General features: G+C 44.1%; 1 protein-coding gene across 5 annotated transcripts in view; it reads left to right on the top strand.

Moving 5' to 3' along the window:
* The window catches only part of herc2 (HECT and RLD domain containing E3 ubiquitin protein ligase 2), a 143,699-nt gene that overhangs the window by 47,392 nt on the left and 76,170 nt on the right, over positions 1-20,137 (top strand). For 4 of the 5 annotated variants that reach the window (XM_062975356.1, XM_062975352.1, XM_062975355.1 and 1 more), the window contains exons 28-44: positions 1,968-2,100; positions 2,202-2,329; positions 2,431-2,626; positions 3,371-3,507; positions 3,956-4,129; positions 4,234-4,370; positions 7,015-7,166; positions 7,883-8,074; positions 8,698-8,885; positions 8,990-9,182; positions 10,814-10,996; positions 11,564-11,748; positions 12,486-12,633; positions 12,731-12,927; positions 13,183-13,413; positions 14,089-14,224; positions 14,447-14,590. In XM_062975356.1, the coding sequence (XP_062831426.1) occupies positions 1,968-2,100; positions 2,202-2,329; positions 2,431-2,626; positions 3,371-3,507; positions 3,956-4,129; positions 4,234-4,370; positions 7,015-7,166; positions 7,883-8,074; positions 8,698-8,885; positions 8,990-9,182; positions 10,814-10,996; positions 11,564-11,748; positions 12,486-12,633; positions 12,731-12,927; positions 13,183-13,413; positions 14,089-14,224; positions 14,447-14,590 (2,854 nt within the window). The remainder of the gene's footprint in view (positions 1-1,967; positions 2,101-2,201; positions 2,330-2,430; positions 2,627-3,370; positions 3,508-3,955; positions 4,130-4,233; positions 4,371-7,014; positions 7,167-7,882; positions 8,075-8,697; positions 8,886-8,989; positions 9,183-10,813; positions 10,997-11,563; positions 11,749-12,485; positions 12,634-12,730; positions 12,928-13,182; positions 13,414-14,088; positions 14,225-14,446; positions 14,591-20,137) is intronic. The other variant, XM_062975353.1, reaches the window with a different exon arrangement.

Consider the following 20,137-nt stretch of genomic DNA (forward strand, 5'->3'; position numbering starts at 1 on the left):
CATGGCCAAAAGAGTCTTTTGGGTCACTTGACTGACTTTGCTAATCGCCAATAGATAGTTGGTTCTCAGCTTTCAAACAGAGTAGAGGTAGTTATTCTATGTCCTCCAGTTGTTAATGGGATGTGACTCTCAGCAGTTTTCACCATTTTCTATGTTAGATAAGATTGCTGAGAGTTGTAGTTGTGGGCATGTCAACGTGAATCCCAACTACCTCTCTCAGCTACCACTGTTATTGTGGAGTGAGCAATTCCTGAGCTATTGTCCAGGGACTCAGTGGTAGATAGCCTGACATGTTTTCTCTTGCGAACTGGAAAGCTTTAATAAACCTAGAAGAGGTGTAGCAGATCAGATAAAGGGCCAGGTATTCAGTCTCTTGTATTTCAGTTTCTCTTTGTGGCTCTTCCAATTCTCTCAATTTCTGGCTGCTCATTTTAGCTTTGGAAGTAAGTCTACCTTTGTTCTGTGATTATGGCTGAGCTAAAGCAGCAGACTTGAATAATCTTCCCCCACACAAATCCATCCCCACTGACTTTGCCAGGCTGTGGGACTAGCAGCATCTGCTGCTTTCTCTAAAATTGTAAAACTCTACTTGATGAATATAAATAAAGCTGTGTGAGGAATATGAAGCATACTGTTCATCTGGCTGCCTCTTCTTGAATGTTGTTTCCTTCACAGTGTTCAATACTTTCACATATAGTGGGGAAGTACACAGTTTGCCATTAGCCTAATTCATGAAGAGATTAATACATTATGGCTAGCCATTTGTGAGAGAAGTGGACTGTGGGTTAAGCCATTACTGAGCTTTCCTTGCCTGTTATGTCTGCAGACTGTTTCTAAAATCGTGCCCTCCATCTTTCTGAGCCTTGAATTGGAATTTTTAAAATGTGCTTTTAGATCTTCCCCAGGCTGATGACCACAAATCTCATCCCCTTTTTGCTTGGTGGTTCATGCAAGTGAGACGTGTGTGTGTATGTTGTCTCTCTGCAATTACTTAAAATTCAGTCCTTTTCCTCAATAAAATTTGTCAGTTTTCATGAAGTATTTTGTTTCTGTGGAGTAGCGCTGAAGAAAATAGCCAGTTTAAACATAACTAGCTGAATAGTCCTGTATCAGTGGTTTTCTTTGAAATCTTTCAGGTATCATTCCACTTCCCTCATCTGTAACAATGACAAAGAAAATAAACTGATTATGGGAATGAGAAATTTTGACTTGTTCATGGAAAGTCACTTGAGTAATTTGTCTTTTTCAGCATTCTGTCTTTTAACCTTGAAAGTGTTGCTGTTTCAGACAATTACAAAATTTTATTGTCTCTTTTTTGTTTTGTTTAAGAGGGTGAGACCAAGAGGTTCTGTGAGAGGAAGTGAGTAAGTTTGTATAGTCTATAAATTCTCAGTTTAGGGTGAGGAGGCATCCAAGAATGGGTCCCATCTTGGGGATCATATTACTGTGTCACTACAGATGGTTGCATGAAGCTTGGGGTGTTCTGAGCTTTATCCCACATTCTGTCCTGATTTTGGACTAGGGCAGAACTCTTTTTTGCTCTCCTGTTGGCATTGTGTAATGTTCTGCTACATTGCAGCGCAGTCAGCCCTGATCACACAGTTCCCAAGATCTGCTCATGACTCCTTGCAATTACCCTCTGGCTGTATGCTAGAGCTAGAATGGATGTGATGTTTATGAAAGAAGTCTTCAATCGTTTTCATTGCACAGTTTGCCCCTGGCTGGTTTGAGAGGTGGATAGCCCTTTTATGTGAACAGCTCATGAGAGAAATTGAGCTAGTCAGTATATGCAACAGGGACCCAGCTGCCCATTCACTAGAAAACGGATTTGCAGGAGCGATACGTTCCTTACACTTCTTGTATACTCCAAAGTCTTTAACTTAGGATGAAGAAATATTGCCAACTATAACACATGACTTCTTGGGGCTTCATGATGTTTTATTAAATGTGTATATATTTTTGTACAGGACTTCCTATGTCAAGTGGAGAGGTACTGCAAACAATGTCACTTGACAACGCCTATTACATTCCCTCCAGAGCACCCAGTAGAAGAAGTAGGACGTTTGTTGTTATGTTGTCTTCTGAAACATGAAGATTTAGGTATCTGCATTTGACACACAGTCATCAAGAATATTCTTACTGTACTGCTTTTATTTTTTCTTTGATATTACTATAAGATCTCTCTTTTTCTCCTTCCAAAGGTCATATAGCACTCTCACTTGTTCATCCTGCTATGCTAGGAGTTGACCAAGTTAAACACCGAACACTTCCAAAATCTGTAGCAGATGTGTGTCGTGTTGTCTACCAAGCAAAATGTTCACTGATCAGAGTAAGCATTGGACCAATAAATCACTAGTATGTATTTTTAGCAATAATAGGTATTATTGTTGCCATAATGACACGTTGATTTGTTTATACTGTTATTTTAAGACTCATCAGGAACAAGGAAGGTCTTATAAAGAAGTTTGTGCTCCTGTCATTGAACGTTTGAGGTTCCTCTTCAATGAACTCCGTCCAGCGGTGTGCAATGACCTCTCAATCATGTCTAAGCTTAAAAGTCTAAGTTCTTTGCCCCGATGGAGGCGGGTTGTTCAGAAGATAATCAGAGAGCGAAGAAAAAAGAAAGGTAAAAAGACATTTTAAAATACAATTTCTAGTGAAAGTAATTGCAAACATTTTTAAACTTATGCATTAAAGTACAGTGGATTTGGGTTCATTTCCAAGCAAGGATTTGCCAAAAAAAAGATGGTGCCATCAGCTCTCAGTAGACTATCCTGTTCACTATGGACTTCCGCGTTACAATCGTGAAGATTCCATACAATTGAAGAATGTGTAGCTTGCAAGAAAAAAACACCTCCCAGATGTTTTTTAATTGGCCCAAATGTTCCTTAGGGATTTTTTTTTTTTGGGGGGGGGGCAATTTTGACACATACCCTCCTCCCGTATGTTTTATGTCCTGCCTCCCAGGAAATATTGGGAAATTTTTATTTATTTATTTACTTACAGTATTTATTTATTTAGAGCATTTTTACCCCGCCTTTCTCACCTGAGGGGACTCAAGGTGGCTTACATAAATTGGCAAAATTCAATGCCCAAAACAATTCACTAAAATCAACAGCACATACAAATCAAATAACAATACAGAGTATTGTTATTCTAGGCCTATCTTGGGTCTAGAATGATCTATGGAGGGCCCCCATTCATTGATGAACTCCCCATACATTTGTGTGGAGCCATGAACTCTGTTCTTAAATATATAAATTTTGTGCAAAGCAGTGGTGCTATCTTTCTTGTGAAAGCTTAAGATTTTTGTTTAAGAAGTATTAGTTTATAGAAGTGTATGCTCTTTTCTGTGTTTTTTCCCTACTAGTACCTAAGAAATCTGAATCTTCTGATGTGGAAGAATCCAAAATTGGCAATGAAGAGAGTGATTTGGAGGAGCCATGTGTCATACCCCACAGCCCTGTGACAGCTGATAAAAGACCCTTGTCAGTCAAATCACCTAAGGTAGATTTAGATATACTGTATCTAATGGTTAAGTTGTGTGTATAGTTGATTTTAACTTCATTCAATACCATGATGAGTTGAGGCATGCACATTTCCTTTAACATACAGATACAAACTTGAGTCATCTATCTTTGTGATCTGACCTTGAGTTTTGGATGAACTTCCTTGATGTTATAGGTGCAGATCTTTGACTTGCATTGGCCTTTTTGTATGATAAATTTTAGCTATAGACAGTCAGTTTGATGGAATCATTATTATTTAGTTACAATAGTAATATGTATACACATATGCTGCTTTTAAAAAAAGTAATCCTGCAGAGCCTGTTCTTGACTCTGAAATTTTAGAACTTTTAACTGTTAAATATTTAACATGCCATTGTAGAGCAAATAGTGTTTTTAGTCTGATGTCTTCATTATTAATTTACATGTAACTGCATTTCATTTCCTAGGATAAATGGCAGCCATTGATAAATACAGTCACAGGGGTACAAAAATACAAGTGGCTGAAACAAAATGTCCAAGGCTTGTATCCCCAGTCTGCTCTTCTCAGCACCATTGTGGAGTTTGCTCTAAAAGAAGAGCCTGTTGATGTAGAAAAAATGAGGAAGTGTTTGTTGAAGCAGGTAAAGTATGGCATGTTTATAGTGATTTTGTTTTTACTTCTTAAGAAGTTGATGCAGAGATGATATTTACATAGACGCTAACATTCTTTGTCTGTGTTTTGCAGCTAGAAAGAGCTGAAGTTCGTTTAGAGGGGATTGATACAATTCTGAAGTTGGCAACCAAAAGCTTTTTGCTACCTTCTGTGCAATATGCTATGTTCTGTGGATGGCAAAGACTTATTCCAGAAGGAACAAATATAGGGTAATTCCCCCTTGTTTCTTTGAACTCCATTGCGTTCTTTACTCTATGGTGCAGATAGCTCTAGGGGCCATTGCAAGGTTTGGCAGTGAGAAAGAATATCCCGTATGGCATATGAGTAACATACAAAAATGCAGAGGTTAATGCAGCATTTGTGTACTGTGACTGCCACTTGTTTACTTAAAATTCAATCCCCCCCCCCCAATAATAGAGGGTCTAAGAAGCACCACAAAAACACATTAGTATCCAGCTGTGTTATTGCATCAGGAGAAACCTCTCTAAGACTCAGCTACTTACCTTTTCAAATTAACCTGGACTGTTCTTTGACTACTCTCTTGCTACTCTCCTACTTACAGCTTGGACTGTGTTGTTAACTCTTCTCGATACTCCCTATTTATTATTAATTTGCGATTATGATATTTATACCCTGCCCTTCTCACCCTGAAGGGGACTCAGAGTGGCCCCACAGGTGAGTATATCTACAGCACTTTTTAAAAAGTGCAGCTCCTGTGCAGGAAAGTTACCCGACTATGACGGGCACTCAATGTGTCTCCTTTGGGAGAAACCCTCTTGGTGCAGGCTTGTGCCGTGAGTCTGGCATTTACTCCACAAGCCCGCAAGGCACTCCTCTAAGAGAGCTCTCCTGCCTCTTGCGCCTACCTCCAGCCACTTAACATCTGAGCCACTGGTTTCCACACACAGCTCAGGGGCGGCACCTCGGCAGCCACCTATCTCGATGGCTGGCGCACAGCCGGTCAAGAGGAAGCTAGCTAAATCACCACATTTCATCTGGCATAGGATATAGTTTTGCCAACTTTTTTATAGAATCCCATCATGTCCTTGTGTCAGGACCCAGGCTACAGAGCACCAATAACCATGCGCAGAGACCAGAATCTATCTAATATCTTTATTAAAGGAATATATAAAGTCAATAAAAGCAAGTGAAGAATATAGTTCAGAAGTAGACCTTTCAGGAAAGGTCAATTATAGTCCAGGAAAACAATGTCCAATATGTGATATTAGAGTCCAAAGTTATAATCCAATAACCGAAACACACACTTGCCGAGCAAAGTGTGGGGAAATGACAAGGTCCTTTAGTCCAATGGAGCTTGACAACAAGGCTGGAAAACAAACTAGATTCTTGGCAAACAAGACTTGATACGAGGCAACAAGAAGCAAGAAGCAAGAACAAGGTCCGTGGCGAGGTCCGGGGAACAAGGCAGGCTTGGAACTTGGTCCTGGAAACAAGGAACTGGAGTTGCGTAGTCCACACACGATCTCACTCCTGAAGCTGACGAATTGACTCCGCAAGGATCTCCTTGCGGTAAAACACCTATATAGGATCTTGTTTTCCCACCAAGGAACACTTTCCCTGGAGAACAAGAAGTGAAACCCAAACTGTGTCCAGATGCATGACTCCTTAGAATTTCCCAAGGGAAACAGGCTTAATCAGCTAATTGTCTGGCAGCGATTCTGAGAGAGCGGCGATTAGCCTCCCTCGCCCCTCTATCTCTATTATAATTGTCTTTTCGAGAAAACGGGGGAGAATTCTGCCCAAGGCTTGTTTGGCTGGATTCTTGAGGGCAAACATCCTGAAGGTGCAGGGGCTCCGTTTCTGGCTGAAACGGTGTAAATCCCATGTTTTCCTCTTCGTCTGCCACCATAGTACTAGGAACGGGACTACAAGGCCCATGAGACATCACACCTTGGGATGTTCCCTCCTTCTCCTTGACATATGCAGGTCCCTCACTTTTTATGTCAACAGGATGATGGCAATTAGGAAGTCACCTAGGCTCTTTCTGCAGTACCATAGCAATACAGCAGGCCTCCCAATGTTGTTCCAGCAGCTGCCAGCATGGTGGTATCCACGATCCAGCTAGCGTACCAGCTTCCTGGCAAGGATCCGGCCCAACATATCAGGGGCCACTCCCATCAGGGCTGTCGCTACTTCAGCAACATATATCCGCAGAGTGCCGTTGCATGACATCTGTCGAGCAGCTATCTGGCCCACCCCATTCACCTTCGTCACCCATTACAAACTGGACATCATCTTCAAGCAACAGGCAGCTTTTGGAAGAGTGGTCCTCTTCTCCGCAGTGGCATGGTGCCCACCAGCCAAGATTTATAGTTTGCTAGTCTACCAAATGTGCGATTTCACAGAGACCACAAAGAAGGAATAGTTGATTACCTGTAACCGTGTTTCTTTGAGTGGTCATCTGTGAAATTCGGACATCCCCATCCATTCTCCCCACTGATTGTCATGCCTCGGTCGTTCAGCCACGGTCTGTGGCGGGGGAACTGAGGCTGCAGCTTCTCCCCCAGGCTATATGCCTTCTGGGAAATGGGTGGGGCTATAGCCAACAGCTGGAAAAGCTTTCTAGGGAGTTCTGACCTTGCTGCGCAGGCACATCAACTACCATATGTGTGAATTTCACAGATGACCACTCGAAGAAACATGTTACAGGTAAGCAACCATACCTTATTCTATGATAGCAGCTGTTTTAAAGGCATTGAATTGTTTCTTATGTGTAAGCCGCGTTAAGTCCCCTTTGGGGTTGAGAAGGGCGGGATATAAATTTAGTAAATAAATATATTTTGGATATAATTCTGAAAATTCTGAAATCATGTTTTTTTTTAATTCACACAGGGAGCCTCTAACAGACTGCTTAAAAGATGTTGATCTGATTCCACCTTTCAATCGTATGCTCCTGGAAGTTACATTTGGAAAGTTGTATTCATGGGCTATTCTAAACATTCGGAATATTTTGCTTGATGCTAATAGTAGGTTCAAAGAACTAGGTAAGAACTTCACATTCTGTGCTGTTAGCTTTCTTTTATTTAAAAAGTTCATGTATTGATACTTCTTTCATGTTTATGTGTCGGGTGCAAAGTGGCTCAGTGTTTATGAAGTTATAAAAGCATTTCTATTTTTGTATGTTCAGGATTGGAGTCACAAAAATTCTGTTTATGTAATATATAATCTTTTTTATTTTTATAATGTTGCAACCAGATTGGGTTGAACAAGGCGGAGAAATAGATTATTCTAGGATTGTATTGATTTAGTTAGAGCATTTATACCCTATCCTTCAGCTGGAGCAGATTACAAATTATTAATTTGTTAATTAATTTTGCAATTCCCTGCCCTTATATAATCTGCCCTTGTATAATCTGCACAGTCCACTGTTTTTGCTTCTGGGGAGGATGAAGAGGAGAAAGTAATGTCTTCTGAAATAAATGCCCTAAACAGGATTCTGTTCTTTCAGCTGATTTCACATTTGAAAATATGGCCTGTTACCAAGCAGAAATGGAAAAATATTAATAAATGCCTTTTTTTCCTTTTGTATATTTGATCGTTATACTCAGATAAAGTACTTAGATGAATCTAGTTCCACCCAAGAAATGATGTGAATGTTCAACTGGGGTCAACATATTAACAATTTGAAGGAAATAATAGAATGGTTGCTTGCTAAATGTTATAAAAGCTACTTAGATTTGCTTTCTTATTCCTCCACTAGGGATCCAACCGGTTCCCCTGCAAACTATTACAAATGAGAACCCTGCTGGACCAAGTCTTGGGACTATTCCACAAGCACGTTTCTTATTGGTTATGCTTAACATGTTAACCCTACAACATGGCGCAAACACTTTGAATCTCCTTCTCAATTCTGGCATGTTGGCACTGACACAGACTGCATTGCGGCTGATAGGTATATTTGCTTTTGTTGATATGTCTTTCTTGTCATCCCACTAAGATTTTTAGGGTATTAGACTACTTCCTAGATCAAGTGACTCTCCATTTGTGCGACTAACACTCCCAGCAGCCTTAACCAGTGATGGGGAATTCTGGGAGTTGCAGTTTAGCAATATCTGAAGAACCCCACAACTGTAAGACATGCTGCTTTCAGAAAAGTTGGCCTAAACCCGAAGGTCCTCAGATCTTTTCAGCAGAGAGCCAGTTCATGGTCCCTCAGACAGTTGGGGGTCAGTCTATAGTTTAAACAACATAAACTTACTAGTATTTCAGTGGGAAGTGTGGACCTGTTTTTGGCTGAAGGGAAAGTCAGGTTAATTAGGATTGTTGTAATTGTGTGCCTTCAAGTAATTTCAGACTTCAGGTGACCCTAAGTCTACAGTTTAGGGTGGGGGCTAGGTAAATGACTTTGGAGGGCTGCATCTGTCCCACAAGCCTTTGTTTGGGGACCCTTGCCTAAACCTTTCAGAAAGCTGAAATAATTTCATTATGATCATTCGTTTTCCATTTCATATTTTATAAGAGTGGTAGCATACGTACTGGTGCCTACTAGATCTCAAAATGCATTTGTTTAATTAGGACCCAGTTCAGATAATGTTGAAGAAGACATGCTTGCTTCATCCCATGGTGCATCTGCTACAGTCCTAGAAGAATCTAGAAAGGAGACAACTCCAGTTCAGCTTCCTGTTTCAGGACCAGAGTTGGCAGCCATGATGAAGATTGGTACCAGAGTGATGAGAGGGGTAGACTGGAAATGGGGTGATCAGGTACCACTTTGGATATTGTCCTCTCTTTTTCTTAGATATTGGCAGTGTAGTCTTAGTTCGCTTCCACCTATATTAAAATTGCTCTCCTGCTGCTCTTTCTTCAGGATGGTCCACCTCCAGGCTTGGGTCGTGTGATTGGAGAACTGGGTGAAGATGGCTGGATTAGAGTCCAGTGGGACACCGGCAGCACAAATTCTTACAGGATGGGAAAAGAGGGAAAATACGATCTCAAACTGGCTGAGCCACCACCTGCTTCTCAACCTGCCACAGAAGACTCAGACACAGAGGATGATTCTGGTAAAGAACATGGGAGAAATGAAGTTGCTAAATGATTGAATTACCTCAGACCTTTTTTTATTCTCCTCTAATTTGGTTCAGATAAATAATGTCTTGGTAGTTTAGTTTTACAATTAGACTCTTCTCTCTCCTCTGCCTCCTCTGGTAAACTGTGGGCTGACACATGACCTTTCAGACATTGTTGGACTGTAGATCCCATCATCCTATACTATTAATTTATTATTTTATGCCTACAAACTTGTTATGAACTTACAGCAACCCTAAGGCCACCCTATCATGGAGTTTTCTTGGCAAAATTTGCTCAGAAGTTTACTTTTCCCTTCTTCTGAGGCTAAGAGAGTGTGACCTGCCAAAAATCACCTGGTGGGTTTCCATGACCAATCAGGGATTTGAATCCTGGTCTCCCTGATTTGAGCTCCAAGACTTAAACCACTAATACCACACTGGTACCATTAATGCAGAATTGTCAATGAGGAAGGCAGGTCAATAACATCCAGAAGATCACAAGTTACCTGCCCAGTCTTATGTCTTAAAGATATGGAAGAATTGAAACCATAGACATTCTTGAGCATCAGAGTTCTTTAACAGCAGGATGATGAGTTTGATGTGTGGTTTCAAGTAAGAGTAGATCATTTTTGTGTGCTTTATCAAGCTTCAGGAAAACTTCCTTTATTTTAATGGACAAATCATTAAATTATCCATGTTAATGGAGCAAATTTATTTCATTCGTTATTTCTCCAGATGTAATCTTTCCTAAGTGGTTCATTAAAGGTTGATAATGTAATTTGGATTCTAGATTATTGTCTTTCGCTGAACACTTTCTTCTTGAAAGCCCCCGGTGGTGCGGCAGGTTAAACTACTGAGCTGCTGAACTTGCTGACTGAAAGGTTGGCTGTTCGAATCCAGAGAGTGGGGTGAGCTCCTGCTGTTAGCCCCAGTTTCTGTCAAGCTAGTAATTCAAAAACATGCAGATGTGAGTAGATCAATAGGTACCACTCCGGCGGGAAGGTAACAGCGCTCCATGCAATCATGCTGGCCACATGACCTTGGAGGTGTCTACGGACAACGCTGGCTCTTTGGCTTAGAGATGAGCACCAACCCCCAGAGTTGGACACGACTAGACTTAATGTCGGGGGAAAACCTTTACCTTTACTTTCTTCTTTATTTCTTAATCGTTGAAGTTAACAGAAATATGTAGTCCTCCAAGTGATCTTAGACTGCAGTTGCATTGGTCCTATTTAGCGTCATTATCGGTAAGGTCCTGGCAGCTGTAGTTCTAGGAGCCCCCGGCGGCATAGTGGATTAAAGCCTCGTGACTTGAAGGTTGGGTTGCTGATCTGAAGGCTGCCAGGCTCGAATCCCATCCAGGGAGAGCACGGATGAGCTCCCTCTATCAGCTCCAGCTCCATGCGGGGACATGAGAGAAGCCTCCCACAAGAATGGTTAAAACATCAAAACATTCAGGCGTCCCCTGGGCAATGTCCTTGCAGACGGCCAATTCTCTCACACCTAAAGAGACTTGCAGTTTCTCAAGGCGCTCCTGACATGAAAAAAGTTAGGTTGAAAGTGCAAACAAATGTGTGTGTATCACTTCTATTACTTACAAACACTGACTTTGAGTCTTGCCTCAGAAGGAGAACAAGTTGAAAGAAACCTCCATCCTACTACCATGATGCTGACAAGTACAGTGAACCTGCTCCAGACGCTCTGCCTCTCTGCTGGCGTCCATGCTGAAGTCATGCAGAATGAAGCAACCAGGACCTTGTGTGGACTGCTCCGGATGCTGGTAGAAAGTGGAACTATAGATAAATCAGGTAGAGATTTGCAGCAGCGAATCTGAAGCTTGCTTTGTGTGTGTAGTTCTTACTGTAATAGTAATAAAACATCGTTTGGTTTTTCCAAGTTAAAATGACTTGCATTATATCTTTTCTGCAATCTTCATTTTTAGAAGTATTGAGGTTTAAAATATTGAATGTTCAACATTTTGGCAAATTATCTTTTGTGCAGTATGGATTTCTGGTGCTTTATTTCCGCATAAATATTTATTATTAAATTAGAAAACTATGGTTCTAGGATCCCCTGTGGATAACAGAATCTGTAGATGTGCAAGATCAGTTACATGCACAGTAAAATATTTATCTCATATAAAATAGTAAAATCACAGGTATTTTTCTGGAATGTTGCTCATATGGAGAGAAAGGGTTTACATGGAAGCCTGGCTTTCCCAAGATTATCTTTATAATGTACACTGCAGGATGACAGCCATGGTATTTGAAGACAATGGTTTTCTTTAAAGACACAGTTTTGTAGCAAAGAAGCCTCGTGCCAAAGTGCAAGCTGGGAAAAGAAGAGCACTTACAAGTGATTTAATTTCTCCCCAGCTTCCTTACCAAATACTTTGGTTAATAAAGAACAGCACAGAAGCTGGTGCACATTGGGATTCATCCGAAGCATAGCACTCATGCCTCAGATGTGCAGCACTCTTAGTACATCACAGTGGATAACTCTGCTAATGAAAATTGTAGAGGGACACGAATCATTCACTGCTGCATCTCTACAGCGACAGGTAAATCCATTGCTTGATGTGCCCACTGACATTTTAACAGCCAACCAGTGAATCACAGCACTGTTTTTAAAGTCATACCTCATGTCTTCAGCAAGGTCAGGTGTCCTTAAAAAGATTATTTTGCCAGTGGAAAAATAAAAGAACATGCAGTGTCAGCTTTGTTTCTGCATTTAATATTATGAATGTTGGCTGAAAATGTGTGTCTTGTCAACCTAGATTTGTTAGCTGAGAGTTTGTAAATATTGGCCTGAATCTAAAGATGAGAAGTTAGGCATTTGTTTTAAGAAAATGACCATACTGCACAGTGAAGTGATTTTTTTAAAACCAAAGGGTAGTTTGTCATATGTGCAGTGTCAAGCTTGTTTAAAAGGTGTTTTAAAAATCTGTAGTTCTATACATTGGCTGTACCTAAAACAGCTCTTTGAATCTTGACTGTTTTGTTCCTTGTGAAAAATAGCACTCCAAAAAACTGGCTATCCTCAGGATTCTCTGTTTTGTCATCTATAAAATTATATAAAACCAGGATTAGAGTATTTACATGCACATACAATTGAATCATGACAAATTTTGAGATGTATTTTTAAATAGAGATCTTTTGGTTTTTGTGAGGCTTTTTTGCAGCTGTGTTTCATCTCTTCTCTAAGAAAATATGCCTATTACACAGCTGAAATTCTGTGTTGTCCCTATAGTTTAAGAGGTTTTTTCCTGTAGAAAATCTCATTTCCATTCATCTTTAGATCCTTGCGGTACATTTACTTAAAGCTGTGCTCCCCTCCTGGGATAAAAGTGAAAGGTCAAGAGATATGAAATTCCTTGTGGAAAAGCTGTTTGGTTTCCTGGGTAGCCTGCTCACTACTTGCTCTTCAGATATTCCACTGCTCAGAGGTAAGAGAGTGTTCTGTTCTCAGTGTTATGTTTTCTTGTTTTTTTTTTGTTGTTTTCTGAGTATTGTGTGTGTGTGTGTGTGTGTTTTTTTTTGTAGAGTCTACTCTGAGGAGGAGGAAAGCCAGGCCTCAGGCCTCTCTGACTGCAACTCACAGCAGTACTTTAGCCGAAGAGATAGTGGCACTGTTGAGGACATTGCATTCACTGAGCCAGTGGAATGGACTCATAAACAAGTACATCAACTCTCAGCTAACCTCCATCACCCACATCTTTGCAGGAAAACAGTCAGAAGGGGTAGTTCCCACATCTTCAAAATCAACTTATTTTTTTTTAATAAACCAGTAATTGTTAATGTATTCAGTGAAATCTGATTATTTAAAATAATGTTATAATAATAGATCATTTGATGAAAAATATTTCTTTTTAAAAATTTCAGTTTATTATAATATATAGTTTGTGTGCTGCTTTAAAAATAAAAAATGTATGTATCTTTGGATAGACATTATTGTCCCCTACAGTGTAAGTATATTGTTCTCCCTTTTTTACTAGGCTGTTTTGGAAGATTTCTTCCCTGACTCAGAGAGTCTTGAGGTGGGAAGCCTAATGGCTGTTCTGGCAGTCATCGGTGGAATAGACAGTCGCTTACGGTTAGGTGGCCAGGTCATTCATGATGAATTTGGAGAAGGCACAGTAACAAGGATCACCCCAAAGGGAAAAATCACAGTGCAATTCTATGATATGAGAACCTGCAGAATCTGCCCACTTAGCCAGCTAAAACCAGTGAGTACACTGCAGTGATGTCGGTGCAAGGCAAATGTGATGGATAGTATTTGGACACATTTGATTTTGAGAAATGCCCCTTTGGCTGGTCAATAGGAATTTCTGTACTCATTTCCCTTCAGATCATATACAGTTGTCCCTCCATGTCCCTCCACTTTTACACAGGTTATGGGTGCGGCTCCTCTGTGGAGATGGAAAGTAGAAAAGTGTAGCTCCTCTGTGGAAATGGAAAAATGTGAATATTTCTGGGGGGCTGGTGAAGGAGAGACACTGTGTCACCACTGCTTCAGTCTGGGGCAGGGGATGACCACTATTGTGGGTAGGATTGAAGAAGACATGGGAAAGTCACTGTTCCCATCTTCTGGGAGTCTCTCCCACCAGAGGCGAGTACCTGTCAGCATTTAACTGAGAGTGGCAGGCAGAAGGATCTTTTAATGCAGCTTGCATCTTTATCTTACTTTATTTTGAATAATTTTAAGTATTTTATTACAGTTGTCTACTTCTTTCTTTTTAAACTTCATATCATTTTTATCTTAATTGTATTTTGTTTTAATCTCATACTATAACGCAATTTGGATCTCCAGTTTAGAGAAGAGCAGTATATACATTGAATGGATAAATAGATGGCATTTTCAGTAAAATATTTATTTTAGAATTTCTCTTCCTCTCTTACAGCTACCAGTGATTCCTTTTAATGTTAATAATTTGCCATTCACCGAGTCCATGCTATCTGTTTGGGCTCAGCTGGTTAACCTGGCTGGAAGTAAAGTTGAAAAACACAGAATGAAGACTCCTAATCAGGGTGTTTCAGGTTTGCATTTTTCATTTTGAAAATGTATTATCTCTGAAATGAAACCGTCATAAAATATGTAGTGATAAATAGATTTGAACAGTGTTGCTTCATCAGTGGTAGATATATGCACTTCTGTCAAGCTGTCTGGCATTTATTAAAATATATTCAGTATTTGATTATAAGCATAAAAACACTTCTACCTAAATGGGCTAATAAATGTCTGTAATTTGTTTTGATCAGGACAAATAGACTTGGACTTGCTGAGATGCCAGCAGTTAAAACTGTACATACTAAAAGCAGGTCGAGCTCTGCTGTCTCATCAGGATAAATTAAGGCAAATATTGTCTCAACCAGCAGTGCAAGATTCTGGCTCAGTCCCCACAGGTATTATCCTTTTGTTGATTCCTCTTTTTTAATTAGACTTTTATTCCTAGTTTGCTATTTCTTCTTTTGTTGAGTTAGACTAAACAACAGGGAATAGCTATTTTGTTTAAAAAAATCCCTTTTGAAAGATATTTTTAAATACTATAAATAAATCAAATAAACTTGACACCCTAACCACAATAGAAAAAAAAATCTTCCATTTCATAAACAAGTTATTCCAGGTTATAACTTCATGAATTCAATATGGTTCAATATTCACTTGGATGCATTGAAAGGAATTGATATGTTTCTTTTTTCTTCGTGTACTCTGTGAATGCACACTAATGGAGAAGGCTGCGCCTGCGCAGACTCCAACGGATACTCTTCCAAGCTAAAGTTTGAAATTTGGCGGTAACCCCGCCCCTCTTCCCGGAGGGTATAAAGGGCGCCCTCCGCGCCCGCTCTCCAGTTCCTTTTTTTCCGCCGCAAAGCTCACTTCGGACTCTTCGTTCTTATGTCAACCACGCGTTTTAAATGGTGCACTCAGTGTGCCGCTAAGATTCCAGATTCCGACGGCCACGCTAAGTGCCTTTTCTGCCTTGGCGAAAGCCACGTCGTCGGTACCTGCCGTTTTTGCCTGGCCTTTACAGCTCAGGCCAGAAGGAATAGAGCTGCAAGACTCCGTGCAGCTCTTTACGAAAAAACTCTTGCTCCTGAGGCTTCCACTTCCACCTCGGCCTCGATGGCGTCCAGGCCTGCTCCGTCGGTATCATCGAAAACCTCGAAAACCTCGAGACCGCGACCGACCAAACCGCCCTGCACGGTGACCACCGCTACGGTATCCACCCGGTTGGGCAAGATGGGCCCTTCATCAACTTCGAGTTCGGTGGCTTCGGCCATTTCCACTCGATCCCGCCTGGCTTCGCCGCCATCTTCTTCCGCCATGAAGATTGCCTTCAAGAGGGCTCAGGAGGAATCCAGACGGGCTCAATCTGACTCGGCAGCTGTGTGCCCGATTCCCCCGACGCCGGGAAAATCGCTGAGGGTCGCGTCGAAGCAACCTCCAGCAAAGAAACGAATGATCCAGAGGTCGTCCTCCTCAGCGTCTTCGAAGAAGGACGTCCCCTCCTCTGTGGCCTCCTCTAGGAGATCCTCTCCTATCCAACCAGCACAACGCCTCCGCTCCTCTTCCTCTCCTCATGGTCAGTCCTCGGATGCGGACGCTCAGGCCTCCCCCGACCGGTCGGTCAGGACAGTTATTAAGGCTCCCCAGCCGGCACCATCTCGTCTTCCGGCTCGACAAGAACTCTTTCCCCCGGCTCAAACACCTGAGAGGGGTAGACAGATGACGCGCTTAGCCCGCGCCGCCCAGGCCTCCGCGTCCAAGGGCGTTCCTCCACAGCCGGCTCTCCCTGCTCCTGAGGTAATACCTCATCATGACTCTATGCTTGTTTCTCCTCCCCGGTCCCCTCAAGGGCCCGAGGAGGATGACCCCGATATCGAGCGCCCCGAGTCGATACTCTCCGCCTCCGTTGTCTCTCTCGGCCTTGACCTCTCCCCGCCTCACGACGCCTACGAGGTCGACCCACCTTCCCCGACGGATAATATTCGGGCTTTCTCCGACCAGATGGTCAGAATGGCAGACGCTCTGGGGATGGAAATTAAACAAACTTCAAAGGCCGTTACCGACCCCGTTTTCAAGAGGGTTCAAGCCCAAGCCCCGCCAGCCACCTTGCTGCCTTTTCTTCCATACCTCCTGGACGTCATCCAGGCATCTTGGAAGACTCCGTCTTCGATACCTCCAACCTCTAAGAAAATAGAGGCCTGGTACCGAACCGATGACGAAGCCTTGGAATGGCTCAAGCATCACCCTGACCCAAACTCCATGGTGGTAAAGGCCTCCCAATCGTCGGGTCGACACTTCAACTCCCCGGCCGACAGAGAGGGCAAACGCTTCGATGCGGTGGGCCGCAAGCTGTACTCCGGTGCTCTCCTCCTTTGCCGTATGGCAAACTACGGGGCCTGCATGGGCGCTTATCAACAGATCCTCTGGGAGAAAGCCCAACCCTTCTTCGCCAAGCTTTCTGACGAAGACCGGTCAGTCCTCTCGACCCTCCAACAGGAGGCGGACTCTCTCGCACACCACCAAATTCAAATGGCTAAGCATACCGGTGATACCGCCGGAAAAATGATTGCCCACGTGGTCGCGATCAGACGGCATGCATGGCTTCGGTCCTCAGGACTCTCTTCTTCCTCTCGACAAGTGATCGAAGACCTTCCTTTCGACACCCAAGGCCTTTTCAATTCTGGCACTGATGACAAACTTAAGTCCAATCACGACTTCAAGATTCTCGCAACAAAGTGCGGGACCGATCAACCTCAGGCTCAGCGGACCCGATGGTTCCCGCAACGGTACCGTCGCTACCCTCAGCCTTTTCGTCACCAGCCGTTTCGACGCTCGTCGAGCTCGAGTCACCACAGTCATCAGCAACAACCTCGCCGCCAGCACCAGGTCCCGAAAGGTCGGGGCAAAGGTCCTGCAGCCATGCCACAACCCCAACGACGGGCCTGACGCCCACTCTCTCGGGGATCTTTCTATCTCCACTACTACTGCCACTACCATGCCGTCCCTAGGCCCCGACCAGATCCTTCCTCTCTGTTCTTTTCTCGACCGCCTAGCTCCTTTCTACCGCGAATGGGAGTCTATCACCTCAGATGCCTGGGTTCTTCGCATTGTCAGAGACGGCTATGCCTTGGAATTCGAAACTTTGCCACCCACGGGTCACATCCTCCACACCGACCCTTCACCGGAAATATGCGCCGAGGTCGACTCCCTTCTGGCGAAGGGCGCAATCCAGCCTTCTCCTTCCGAGCAGGACACTCGAGGTTTCTTCTCGAGATACTTTACGGTTCCCAAGCGGGGCGGAGGTCTTCGGCCTATCCTCGACCTGCGGGCTCTAAACCTCTTCATTCTGCCTTCAAAATTTCGAATGGTTTCAGTGGCCTCCATCCTCCCGATGCTCCGAGACTACTTCGCCTCTATAGACTTACGCGACGCGTATTTCCACGTCTCGGTGCGTCGATCCCACAGACGCTTCCTTTCCTTCAAGCTCCTGGGACACTCTTACCAGTTCACAGTTCTCCCCTTCGGCCTCGTCACGGCCCCAAGGGTCTTTACAAAGGTGGTCGCCGTGGTGGCAGCGCACCTCAGGAAACAGGGCATTATGGTCTTTCCTTATCTGGACGATTGGATGATTGTCGCGTCCGACCCCTCATCCCTTCAAAACCACGTCTCACAGACTCTTTCTCTCCTGCAACGGCTGGGCCTTCAGTTGAATGTCTCAAAGTCTCAACTCCTCCCAACCACAGAGATCCGCTTCATTGGAGCTCTCTTCAACTCCATCACGGAAACCGCCTCCCTACCGAAGGACAGGTTCCTAGCCCTTCAACAGCACCTTTCTCTCCTCCTCCGCAACCGCAGGATCCGAGCCCACGCGGTCCAAGTTCTTCTGGGTCACATGGCCTCCACGGTCATGGTTACCCCTTTCGCCAGATTACGTCTCAGACCTCTCCAGAGATGGTTTATAGACTCTTTCAAACCCCATCGGCATCCGAGCTCAATGTTTCTCACGGTACCGAACCACGTTTGCCTCTCCCTTCGTTGGTGGCAGGACCCAGCGAACGTTTGTGTGGGGCTTCCCTTCCATCCCTCTCTACCGTCAGTCACCATCACGACCGACGCCTCCAATTTTGCGTGGGGAGCCCACATGTCGTACCTCACCGTCAGGGACCTGTGGTCCACCCAAGAAAGGTCTCACCACATAAATTTTCTAGAACTGTTATCAATCTTCAAAGCCCTCCGGGCGTTTGCTCGCTTTCTTCCCCACAAGTCTGTTCTAATCCAAACGGACAACGTAGTAGCCATGTACTACATCAACAAACAAGGGGGTACGGGCTCGAGAAAACTCATGGCTCTCTCGACGGACATTTGACTATGGTGCATAGCGAGACACATAACTCTGTCGGCAGTTCACCTTCCGGGGGCTCAAAACACTCTAGCAGACTCTCTAAGCAGAATAACGACCTCCCCCCACGAGTGGCGTCTCGATCCCGAGATCCTGAAATCCGTCTTCGACGATTGGGGCTGGCCAACTCTGGACCTTTTTGCCTCCCCCTCGAACGCTCAACTTCCTCGCTTCGGAGCGAGACTACCTCCAAACTCGACTCCGGGCTGTCTCGGAGACGCGTTTCTCCTCGACTGGACTCTCGAACCCGTCTATCTATTTCCTCCCTTCCCTCTCATCTCGAGAGTAATAGAGAGACTCTATCTAACACCGACATCGGCCATCCTGATCGCCCCTGCATGGCCACGCCAGCCGTGGTATCCCACGCTACTCCGGATGTGTGCGCTTCCTCCCCGCACTCTCCCAACTCTTCCTCATCTTCTATCTTCACAGAAGGGACAGGTCCTCCACCCCGACGTCCCGTCCCTACACCTGACTGCCTGGAGGATACTTCCTTAAATTCTCTCCACCCAGACCTGCAGGCGATCCTTCGCGCCGCTCACAAACCGGCCACATCGAAGGCCTATGCTTACAAGCTGGCAAAATTCCAAACTTTCCTTCGGGACCGACGCGTCGATCCCGCCTCTACTTCGATCCCGCTGGTCATGGACTTCCTACTTTCCCTTGCGGATTGTCAACTTTCTCTGGCCTCGATAAAATCCTATCTCGCTGCTCTCTCCTGGCATTTCCAACGTCAGGGAAAACCCTCTCTCTTTTCTAACAACCTCATTAAGACCTTCCTTCGAGGTTACAACAACTTGCACCCTCCAGTTCAACCTCCGACTCCCGGATGGAGCCTCGAACTCGTCCTTTCTCAACTAGCTTCAGCTCCCTTCGAACCTATGGCCTCTGCAGACCTTCACCTTCTCTCTTGGAAGACTGCCTTCCTTATCGCTATCACCTCTGCGCGAAGGCCTTCGGAATTGGCTGCTCTCCGGGTGGACGAACCCTATCTCCGTTTCCACCACGACAGGGCTGTCCTTCGCCCGGACATCACCTTCCTACCTAAGGTGGTCTCTGCTTTTCACCTGAACCAGGACATAATACTTCCTGCTTTCTTCCCTAATCCTTCTTCTTCTCTGGAACGGAAACTCCATCTCCTCGATGTCAAGAGAGCCCTCCTTTTCTACAAGGACAGGACTAAGGACATACGTAAGTCACCTAGACTGTTTGTGGCTTACGCTACCCATAAACTGGGCGAACCACTTTCTTCCCAAAGACTCTCACACTGGATTGCTCAGACCATCGAGCTCGCTTATCAGCTGGCCAAACGCCAACCCCCCTCTTCGATCCGCCCTAGATCTACGAGGGGCCTTTCCACCTCTACGGCCTTCCTGAGGGGCGTCCCTCTCGACTCCATCTGTCGAGCGGCTATCTGGTCCACTCCATCCACCTTTGTTTCACACTACAGGATGGACTCAAAGAACCTCAAGGACTCGGCCTTTGCCAGGTCCGTCCTTTCCTCCTGCCTTACCTAAGGTTGTTGCCTTACTCAAAACCAGTT

This window comes from Anolis carolinensis, chromosome 3, assembly GCF_035594765.1.
Source record: "Anolis carolinensis isolate JA03-04 chromosome 3, rAnoCar3.1.pri, whole genome shotgun sequence".
Classification (NCBI taxonomy): domain Eukaryota; kingdom Metazoa; phylum Chordata; class Lepidosauria; order Squamata; family Dactyloidae; genus Anolis; species Anolis carolinensis.